Consider the following 12,169-nt stretch of genomic DNA (forward strand, 5'->3'; position numbering starts at 1 on the left):
AAATGTGAACTTTCAAAAAGAAAAAAAAAAGTGATAAAATATTTTGTTGCAAAATGGCTGAAAATAAAACATGTTTGTAAAACAGTATCAAGGAGTTTTTTCCCAAAAAGGAAGAAGCAAAGACTTCTACACCGTTGTAGTCACACATTCAGAACTGTATTTCAAAACCACAATATGTTATGCACACGTAACACTGACATGATTTTCACAAGAAACAAAACACAAACCTTTCCTTCCCCCAGTGAGACTGACAAGCCCATTGGTAAAATAAGAAATCCTCCACCCTGATTTTGTAAATAACCACAGCAGTGATATGCCAGTTAGTTTAACTTTTCAGAACAAATTTATCATACCATAATGCTGATGTCTCAACACAGCCCAGAATAGTGAGCAATAAATAACAATCAAACCTTGCTAATTTTTTAAACTAACCAAACAAACCCTAACCAAAACTTGAAGGCCTGGATTTTTCCTCTTTCTACAAGTACATTGAGAGTAATCTTAACTGTCTTCTGCCACCCTGCTCCAACACACTGTCCAAACACACCTTTAAAGCCTTGAATAAATGAAACACAGTCCTACTGTTTCCAAAATATGACACTGATTTTAATATACCTACAGGATGAAGGACAGAAAGCTAGCCTCTTACATGAATTCAATCCAGTTAACCAAAGTGTCACAGAGCCTTATGCAATTCGGAAAAACTTTTGATGGTTTAATCCTTCTATTTTAATGAAGCTTTACCTTTGAGATGTTACTTAAAATCTGACTTGGCATTGGATCAAAAAGTACTCTGCTAATGTCGAATAAGTTCCATATACTGGAGTAGGAATTTCCTTGATACTTTTGCCTTACATGAAATGGACATGGCTTTATAGCTCTGTAGCTCCCCACAGGATGGAAATAAATGCATTTTTCATTTGGTTTTTATTTTTTAAAAGGAGTGAATCATCCCATTTTCACTGGATACAAAGTACAAGCAAGTAAACAGGTCATGCTATTAAAAACTCACCAAAAAGTATCTTGAATCATATATAACCACACATTTTATGCTGTTAAAAAATAGCACCTTTTATATATAGATTTTCTAAGAGAAGCAGAATTCTTCAAGAGTTGTGATAGTTTATGTGTGAATGAACAGGTTTCTGCCTACTAGGAGTTGGATGCTGCTGCCATATTTTCAGTAACAGAAAATTCTACTTCTTTTTCATGGTGCTTCACTTAAGTTACAGAGCTGAGTGCTATGTGATTTTTATTTTTTTTAAAAATATCACAATTAACAGAAGCCAAGGTTTTCATCCACACATCAATGTACATTCAGGAGAAACATGAACTGAGAGATCTGATGGCATTTACAAGAATATCAAAACCAAAAAGAAGCTATTCATACCACACATCTGGACAGAGTGTGTGTTGGTTTCACAGTCATGTATGCATCCAGAAAAGTCATCAGTGTTATCATAAAATAACCTGCAAAACCTTTAAAACCAGGGTAGGCCAATAATCATAACCACTCTCTGATCCCTCCTATTTATTATAGGATGAACTCCCATTCCTAACCATCAGTGGAGAGACTGAAGCAAGCATCCAGCAACAGCTTTGATAGAAAACTCCTTTTCATAGAATATGCCAACATTTCAGTGCTTTGTTTTGCCTCTGAGTAAAAGGTTTCCTATTAAAATCTATTTTGAAAATATTGGAGGGTTTTTGTCTACTGAAATATGAATGCTGTATTTCCCTAAGTAAAACTGCTTTCTCTTCTGTATACTTAGAATTTATTTAATTCTAAAATTTTTCCTAGAAGAGGCTCTTTTTTTTCATTTTAGGCTGGATATTCTAGATGTACTGCGATTACAATATGAAAGGTTTATTAGAGGAAATTATCTTTTCATCTTTTTCTCTAAATACAGCCTCAAAACTCATTGGATTTCTTTTTTTCCCTACCAAAAACTGACAAAACTAGATTCAAGGTTTTATATTTAAATTATCTCTGAAAAGAAGCTAATCTGCTTAAAAGTGTGACTCAGTTCTAGTGTCAGATGCCTGCCATGAAAATAACATGGAAATTTTCTCTCTGCTGTTGCCACACACACACAGTGCCAAGGACTGGAATAGAAGTGTCACCCTGTAGACTTCCAAGTATAACAAGGGCCTTCTCTGGAGAGAAAAAGCAACCTAGTGGGTGAAGGAGCACAGGTTCAGATCAAGACTAACTGGAGGAAGAAAGGAGGAATATTTTTTTTAAAAAGGACAATAAACACACTCCTGACAACCCTAACTTGTAGGTATATAAAATCTCCTTTAATTACTTGGAAAAGATAGTGAATGCTGATTCTTCCAATAGGAATAGAGGAAGTTTACTGTGTTGATTTAAAATATGATGCATTTAAGTCTATTAAGTAAGCATTTAAATACAAAGTACCCGTCTCTACACATCTTTTGTTTTCTGACAGAGGGAAGGAAATTTTCTAATAGATTTGCAAGGTAGATTTTCAAAGTGAAAAAAGGACATTTATTTAAGCTATGATCGTAACTATTTCTTAACAACGCAATTCCTTCTTGCACTATTGGAAGAGAACATCCTTGACTCCATACAGGATGTACTAATTTGTAACTCCCAACCACAAAATAACAAGCTGGCAGAACAGAGGCAGCAGAAAAGTCAAACAAATTGGACCACATGTTGAACCCCAGTCTCAGCCTACACACAGAATAGGTGGCAAGAGCAACCTATTGCTCCCTTCTGCTTCATTTCATCAGCTTCCTTTAGAGATTTGTTTCCTTCTTTTGCACAGTTGTAAGAGTTCAAACACCCCAAGAGCAAAAGAATGCGAGATTCCTTGGAGGTTTTCAAAGGGAAATTTGGGATGAGTCATCACAAGAAAAACTTCCAATGCCCCACCCCAAAGGTGATCCACTAAAGCAAGAAAATGGATTAGAGCTGTTGGCTGAACAGCAGCAAAATTTGCTGATATATTCAAAACATTCACAAGATCTCTATTCAGTGCCATTTAGCTGGTAGGGAAGACAAAAAGATTTTGACTGTGATAGCTAGATATAACTAAAAAGTTTTTAAAAAATTAATTCATTATCAGAAATACTCAATGTAAAAGAGAAAATACTAAGACTCATTCAACTGTCATTTTAAAGTGAACCCACCTTTATGAAACCATCCACAAAAAATTTGAAATAATTTTTATTTGGTGTATTCCACCCTTCTTAAAAAAATAACCTGAAATTATTACAAGCTACTCTTCCAAGACTCATTTATCATACCAGTAAAAGGGTAGTTTCATATAAACATCAGTAATACTGAGGTGTACCCTATGAAAAAACTGGTGAGCTGAGGGACTAAACAGTGAATCCTTCTTGAATTTTCTACAGGCAGAACAGGAAAAGCAGTCACCATCAACAACCAAGTCACAGAACATTGTCTATTCCTGATGAGGAGGAATAGACAAAGGTAAGGAAAGGCCTTTCCCCACTCAAAAAAATTCCAAATAATGAACACTGACAAATTCCCTCCATGGGGTTAACCACAGCAGCTCAGTCTGTTTCCTAAGCTCCAGGGACAGATGGTTGAGGAGACTGTAAGAATGACTTCAGGGTTACTCACTGCTCAGGGATTCTCTGCTTCAGCAAAGAATACCTTGTAGGAAAGCATATCCATCCCTCATGCTATTGTATCAATAAAGTTGATATTAAAAACACAACAAGAGAGAGCAGCAAGGTCACTTCTGAGTCACTAAACTCCAAATATTTATGTTACGTTACACTCATGACAGAACTACCATGATGGCTTACTTGTTAAATAGAAATCTTCAAAATTACAATGAGAATTAATAAATATGAGTTTTGCTAATCACACTTTGCACCACACATCACTCTTACCAACTTGAGTGGGATTTTCTTTTAACATGCACTATGTAGTGCATGCACTTTTGGATTTTACACACACATCTATAAAGTCACTTCTTCAAAATATGAACATTGTGATGATACCTAAAGCAAACGTGGAAAGCTTCCTACATGAATAAGCATTGTATGCTTTGTTTGAAAAGTCAGAACCTTCTAAGATATCACAAAAATATAATTTTATCCTCTGCATGCAAATAAAAGGAATTTTTTCCCTCTTGGCATTGTCTGTAGAACTTCTCTGAAATACTGACACATACTGGACATATCTAAAGCAGCTCTTAGGAAAGCACAAGTCAGACTCCAGACTTGTTCTTGGGCAAGGTTACAGAGTCTCATTCAGACTTCAGACTTGTTCTTTGGCAAGGTTATACTACAATTCCAACTGTGCAAACATTAACTAGTATTAGTGAACTAAACTGAAATCTGTCTCGCCTGTGGAAAACGCCTTACAGAACTCACTTAAACAAGGTTGTCAAATGTTAAACTTGACTATGTGTCTGCTCTAGGAACTGCACAAAGATCCAGTGCCCCATGATGTTCGGCCCTTTCTTCTGACAGGCCATTTAAAAAAGCTACAAGAATCCTTCTCTCAGTCATTTGTCAGCTGACTTTAAAATCCACAGAGCTTTCAGGCAGTGAGAAATTTGAAATGATTCAAGAAAAAGTTATAGAAAGTTAATGTATTCACAGGGAAAAACTGAAATGAAATGCCTACTAAATATTGAAAATTATAACTGAAATACATATATTTTCCAAAATTTAAGACTTAGGAAGACAATAACGGATTGTAGATCCAAGCAACCTACAGCAATCTCTCGATTATTCTTTCCATTGCAACTAATATTATAGTACTTAGTATAAGATTTCAGTGTGTAATAGAACCTAGTCTCTCCAAAACTTTGCTTGTTTCAGTTGGAAACTGTGACCAAAGAAATTCACTCCAATATACTTCTAATTATGTATTAAATAAAGGGCTAATATATATTGAAGACAATTTCTAAATTGTCAGTTTCACTTATGTGGATTTGTATTATATTATTTCACTCCTTTCAGATTTTTCATTTCTTCTCCATTACAAAATTATCTATACAAATATATTGTATTTTTTTTAAATTATTATTATTAGACTCCACATACTTATCAGTTGCCTGTCTGTATTAATATCAGAGTAAATACCTCATGATTTCAAACACCTCTTCATCACTGATGCAACATTGGGTTTAACCTTTTATGAGTTACAGGGTTTCATTTAAGTGCATTTCAGTTTTTAATGAAACCCTGTTGACTTTGGGCTATCTGTATTGGTCACTGAATCATCATGCCCTGCAAGATATAAGAATTCCTATGCATTGATGTGTTGTCACCTTATTGTAAATCTTCCATACCTTCTTGATGATTTCTCATAGGCATCTCCTCCCAGCACCGACTCCTCCTTCTTCATAGCCCAACCAACAAAATCCATCTCTCCTCACAGCACAACCAACAAACTCCAGCTCTCTCCTCACCCAGCTAACCCACTCTTTTGTAGCACTCATCTCCTTATTGGACACAGCTGTGGCCTGTTAAGGACAGGCCTGTTCCTAATCTTTGGTGATTAGTACAGCTGCAACTCCTCAGGTGTGAGACTGCCTTCTGCACTATTCTCTTATTTTCTTACATTCTATCCCTTTACATTGATGTTCTAAATCTCTGCTTGCCCGTTTATGTTCAGATTCCTGCTACATCCAAGTTCCAAACACAATCCACAAGTTGCTTTTTTCTAATCTACATAAGGAAATCCTTCATCATCAAATGCTAAGTCCAAGAGAAATATTTAGCATGATCACAAAAAGATGGTCCTGTTGCCTTCAGGCCCTGCAATAGCAAAGATACCATGCTCCATCAAGCACAGGAGGACCAGTCAGACCTCTTGTTCACCCTTCTCAAATACTTTCTGTGTGCAGCACAATGCCCTCAAAAGAGGGCTCAGAGGGGAAAGAACCCAGTAAATTGGAGAAGTATGAATAACAGGTCAGTCAAATATTCTAAACTACGAACAGGGAGTGCTGGACCTCAGACCCAGAGGCATCCCCAAGCAGGAGCCCTGCACAAACCCCAAGAGTTCCTACAGCTGGCTGTTGTACACCCTGACAGCCACTCCACAGCCGCAAAACTGTTCCAGAGTAGCAGATCTGCAAGTCAGTGATCCCTTTTCATGTTAAACCAGTAGCAAATGATCTTAAAAGCCTTTTGGCACTAGATCCAGAGACAGGATGATTCATAGATCAAGGTCTCAATAGAGTCCTCATAGATCTACCTGAACACCCTATTCCTACACACAGTCCTGTTGCCTTACTACTACACTAGGAAGCAGTACTTCCACGTCAGCATATCACAGTTTCTGTACAGGTAAAACTCCAGATTCAAACAAGAAACTATTGGGAAATAAAAGTGCTCCAATTCCAGAAAGAATAAATGGCAAAACTCATCCAATAAAAATATAGGGCTTTAATATACAACCCTTTTTCTTTTGCCCTAGATCTGGGAAGTTTCAGTAAACCATTGGGAAAAATCTTTTCCTATGGAAAGATTAACAGCTGTACAATGATAACTTTATCAAGGAAAGGATCCAAGTCTATTGGACATAGTAGCTGGAAAAAAACCCCATCAAACACCAGCCCATAGCCCAAAAAAAAATTCCATAAGCAAAGAGCAAAAGGATAGAGAATGGAAAAAAACCCACCAAACTGCATTTTGTTGACACTGACCATCACTTTCACTGAAAAAAACCCAAAAACTATAAGGTTTCCAAGTGCCCCTGAGGAAACTTATTTCACAGTTACCAGAATTTGCCATCTGTAGCTTCCTTCTTCAATGAAATCTTTAGAACAGACTGCATTGCAGATGAGTAGGAACTGTTAACTCTTCATTGTGGGGGTTTTAACAACTTGTGCAAGCTCTTTTAAATTAGACTTTCTTGCATATTAAAATGTAGGTTTATCCTTTCCCACATGAATCATTACACACTCTGTTAGCCTGTTAGTCAGCAGGAACATACCAGTAGCACTTTGAAAGCTGACTATTACTGTCTAATGATACATTCCAACAATCTGCTAAAACTGAACATGCAGAACTTCACATCTTCATGTGCTATAATAATATAGATATAACTGATGCTTCATAGGTTTTACTGTTCCCATTATTACATGAGATAAATTCAAACTAATATGGAAAAGATGCTCCTAAAATTATTACAGGTTTCTTTTGTATTTTGGGCAATCAGGTTTAAAATCATCACTTAATGATTTATTGAATTATTCAAAACACACTCCCAACAGTTATTGAAATAATTTAAAGACCATTTGATAAGTTATATATATTATAGAAAAACTTTTCACCTGTGATAATTTTTGGGACTTATTTACTTTCTAAGTAAACATCGGCATTAACATGCTGCTGAGCAGAGATTCACATTCATTGCTTTATTTTCACCTCAACCTTTCATTCTCCATCTGTCTCATTCATCACTTTCATTCTGTCATGACCTACACAAGGAGGCCTTTGAAGAACAATCTGCAGCCAATACAGCAAACCAAAATGCAAAATAATGCATCCAAAAAGAATATGAACAGGTGATATTGAAAATAGAGTGTTGAATTATTTTTCTCATTTAACTGTCCAAGTCATGGTCACTTCCCTTTATTTTCACCATTATGATCATCAGCACATTTGTAACCATCTTCATTTTGTACTTGTGTCTAATTTACCTACATATCTTCTAATCCTCAGACTTAACAGTCTGTTTAAATCCACTTAACAGTCTGTTAGATCCACAAAATCATAAAATTACATGTAGGGAGAAAAAATGCTTCCCACACAAAAGCATTGATTTACTATATTGTCACCATGCCTCCAAGACATCAATTAAAGGAAAAAAAGAGACAAACAGCTAAAACATTGAAAAGAAGAACTGATGGGTTGAAAATAAGGTATTCAGTCTCACCAATATCTTTTTCATCCCCCATGTATATATTTCAGCTCTTACCTCTTCTGCAGCTGTGATTGTGCTTTATGAAGGCTTAAACTAAAATCTGCACAGCTGTGTACATATTTATGGCCCAAGTTAAAGCTATAGACTGGCTCTTTAGGAGGAAGAGTGGTTTGTCAGACTGGCATAATGGGGGTTGACAATAGCACCATAAACACGCAGTAAAATGGAAATGGAAAAATTAATCAAGCTGCACCATCTCAGCAGATGAGATGCCCAGATATAGCCATACAACTAATAAAAATTAAATGGAAATACACAAAGAATATCAGGTCTAAAAGAAAGAAATAAGAGCTAATCCTAGAAAGTAGTAGCCCTGTATTAGAAACACACAGATTTTTTTCTTGTAATAAAGCTGCAGATTTATGCAAACAGGCAATATCCTCCAAGCTCTTAATACTGACCATTACAGTAATATAATCCAGTAGTAAGTCAAATATAAAACCATAAAGTAGTCAAAAAGTAAATATTTGCATGGCAATTTTTAAACACTTCATACTCTTCTCTTGATTTATGATCAAGATAGCGTTATGTTCTGTGTTTTCTGTACTTCACTAATGGAAATGTAATTTACCAAAACACTAAATATACCACCCACAGTCAGAACACAATCTTGTAAAATATAGTGTCAGAAGCAACCTTTTATCTGTGCCATATTTTTGGCTAGAACTATTTATGAAGTCCTAGTTTTACAGTTACCTTTCATACCAGTGTTTTCATTTACAGAAGTAAGTAAACCTGAACTTTCAGCAAGATGTCAGAATATGACACCATATGCTTGAATTTCAATTAATGCCATGTGAGTAAGAACATATTTGTTTTCCTTTCTTCCCTCTTGCCAGCTACAATGCCAGAATACTAAAGAATGGAAGGCAGCATAGTATGTGAACCTTTATCAAAATTTCAGGTTATAATATTTAAGCTGCTTGCCCAATTCCCCAAAATTTTCAACTTCAGCAGTTACAATCACTGTCACAATCACATAGTATTAAAATTCTGGCCTGAAAGAATGAATTTCAGATGACTCAACTCTATATAAAATTCTGGCTAAATGCCAAAATTGGTCTAAGAAATAACACTAGCCAGCCCAGTCAAAGATGAAGGAAAGCTTATTTATAGAAATGCAGGAAAGTAGATTCCTTACCCTTTTTTTTAATGGACTCAGACACTGAATGTGCTATCCCTGGGATTCAAGAAAGAAAATACATGCAAACTTTTAAATAAAGTATAGTTTAAAGACAAAGAGCAGTAGCCTCCAAGCCAATGGTGTCTTCTTACTCCTCACAGAGGCTAACACTGCCTCTGCAGGGGTAAGAGCAGGAACAGTCGCAGATCTTGCACAGTCAATCCCTGATACCATGTCGCATGAGGTGCTTGAGTAACCCAGAGCAAAATTCAACTGGACTTAAAAAAACTTGCTGTGATTGAGTAACAAATACTCTAACTTCACATTAAATTTAGTTAAAGTTACCTTTTCTTAAATTATTTATGCAGATCTTGGTTAAGAGGAAAAGTGCAGAAGAAATTGTTTAGGTTAATTATTCTTTCCACAATCTAATCCGGAGAATAACTGCATTCTGCAAAGTAGTAACTGCACCACACTGTTACTGATGCTTGAAAGCTTTAATATTCTACTGGACTTACTGTAAAATACTCAGCTTAGAGTATACACACAGCCTCTTCTTAATATGAAACTTAGAGGTACTTTGTAAGCAGAATTTAGAAACATTTGTGGAAGTTACATGCAGCATTGAAAGAGGGATTATGCAATAAAATAACATCTAAAAAATAATTCAGTACAGAACATAATGAAGAAAATCAGGCAGCAAGCACTACCAGTAGCCCATTGAGGCTTTTTTTGTTTGGTAAGCCAGACCTTCCCTAAGGACCCAATCATGCTAATTGTCAAGTACATCCTGCAGGGCTGAGCACCCCCAGTTCCTGCCTGGATCTGGGCCTCTTCACTGCAATGCTGCTCTCTGCCCAGTTCACAAACATGGGGCTGTGCAAGGCTGGTGTACAGGAAGAGCCCATGAAATGTGCAAGAATTCAAGGAGAAAGACTCGGGAGCCCTGGTGGACGAGAAGATGAACACGAGCCAGCACTGCGCCCTTGAAGCAAGGGGTTCAAAGCTGCATTACGCACAACACTACCAAAAGGTCAAGGGAGTTAAGATACTTCCCCTCTGCTCAGAAAAAGGACCACAAGCAATGTGCATAAATTTAAAAATGAAAGCCCTCACTTAAACATAAGAAAACACGTATTCATGGTGAGGGTGGTTTAAATCTCTGGGGACAGGCTGCCCAGAGACGTAGTGACATCTGCTTGGTGATACTCAAGACAGAACAGGACATGAACCGGAGCAATCAGCTCCAGGTGGTCCTGCTTGAGCAGAAAGTTGGACTAGGTGACCTCCAGAGGCACCTTCAGAACCCAACCATGACTCTGATATTTTGAAATAAATGAAAAAACTTAGGGACTTGAGAAGCTGTTCTTTACAGCCTTCTATTTCCAGACATCTGGCTAGACCTTAGAAAAGGAATTTGACAAAATCAAAGCCTACAGGATTAATGGTCTACAAACCTTGCTTGATCTTTCTTTGCTTGTCAATTTTGCATGCTCTTCATTTTCTTAGTATACGTTGTAAAATCCTCCCTATATTTCCACACATAACAAAAATACTAAATACCATTTTAAGGTCCTGATGTTAGAAGAATTAAGATGCTACCCCTTTTTCATCTCAGTAGGGAAATATATTATGCTCATCAATCACTCCTATTTCCATCTAAAGAGAAACAGCAACTGCTAAGATAAGACTGCATCAGCTGGTTTTACCTTGGACACAAAGTACTTTGTTGGACTTTAAAAGGCAAATTTGGCTTTGAGTCATTTGGCTGCTCTTGGGCTTTTTTTACTGTCAACAGTAACACTGTTCAGCCATTTTGTCTGAGAAAACAGCTGATTCTTCTACAAGCTAGAAATTGATTCTAATCATAAGGTTAATTAAATAAAACATGCATACAAGGGAATACACAATAATTTAAATGTCCTATAAGGGGGACAATCCCTGGAATACAGGGGGTGGGGAATCGTGCAATATAGAAAAGAATGTATCAAGGACTAGTATTTTAAGCTTTATCCTGCAAGAACTGGAATTCCCACCTGGAATGGAACAGACACAGCATTTCTCTCTTCCCAAGTCACCACATAAGGAAATCAACTATAATTGGTTTATTGCTGTAATACATATTGCTACTTGTTTTTCTTTTCAAGATAAAAAAAAGACTACTTGCTTTAAAAAAAAAAAAATTCTGCAGAGTCAGAAGAAGAGGAATGGGGGACAAAAGTGCTGAAAAATTACGCACATTTTCCAATCTGTCAAAAATAGAGCATTTAATTTATAGATGCCAATATGTACAAAAATATCTAACTAGGAAGAGCATAAACACAAGCTTGTTATGGATAATGAACTGAAATTGCCCACTGTATAAATAGGGAAATACTGCTGAATCAATACAGTGTTGGGAGAGTGAGCAACACAGCCTCCTCACTTACTCAACACTTTACAGCTCTCAGAAAAAGACTACCCAGTAAACCAAAGTCAATTTAGATATACTAGCGTACAGGTAGGTGATGGCAATTGTGAGATCCTTCTAAGGCTTCTGAATTAACTACTGACCTCAAAATTGATTCAAGCCATAATCTTTTACAAGTCCCTCTGAAAACATCCCTTCCCCTACTGAGTGTGTTTAAAAATAAAATTACCCTATAAAATAAAAAAAACCAAATAATTTTAGATCATACAGGAACAAATAATCAGAAATCAGGATACAGTAAGAAAACCAAGCACTACAGCCATTATAGATAAGATTTTCTCTTTCAAAAAGAGTTGCACTCATTTTCTGAGTGACTCTCTTCCACCTTCAGAGAGTTGTACATATTAGCAGTGAGCAGTTCCGCAAGCATTGATGCCTGCAGGATGATATTGCCACTTATGTGGAACACTTAGACCCTGCTGTCTAAAAAACACCCCCTCAGTTCAGTCTTCCTCGCATACTCGCCCTCTTTTTCCCCCCTCTGGTCCTTTTGAATAGTCTCAAACATGCTGATGGATCTTCCTTTCACAGCATCCTCCTCCTGTCCCACAGAGGAACTCCAGGCTGAAAAGCTCAACCCTGGAGCTGAAGGGAGCTAATGCCTGACTCAAGTTCTGCGTGAACTGAT

General features: G+C 36.7%; 1 protein-coding gene across 6 annotated transcripts in view; it reads right to left on the reverse strand.

Annotated features, from left to right (window-relative positions):
- The window catches only part of GRID2 (glutamate ionotropic receptor delta type subunit 2), a 677,007-nt gene that overhangs the window by 597,179 nt on the left and 67,659 nt on the right, over positions 1 to 12,169 (reverse strand). Inside the window, exon 1 of one of the 6 annotated variants that reach the window (XM_064711070.1) lies at positions 5,304 to 5,406. The exons of the other annotated variants lie outside the window; for them this stretch is intronic. Coding sequence (XP_064567140.1) covers positions 5,304 to 5,328 — 25 coding nt within the window. The 5' untranslated portion in view covers positions 5,329 to 5,406. Of the gene's footprint in view, positions 1 to 5,303; positions 5,407 to 12,169 lie in introns of those variants that run through there. 6 annotated transcript variants of the gene reach the window in all.

This window comes from Zonotrichia leucophrys, chromosome 4 (genome assembly GCF_028769735.1).
Source record: "Zonotrichia leucophrys gambelii isolate GWCS_2022_RI chromosome 4, RI_Zleu_2.0, whole genome shotgun sequence".
In the NCBI taxonomy this organism is placed as follows: Eukaryota; Metazoa; Chordata; class Aves; order Passeriformes; family Passerellidae; genus Zonotrichia; species Zonotrichia leucophrys.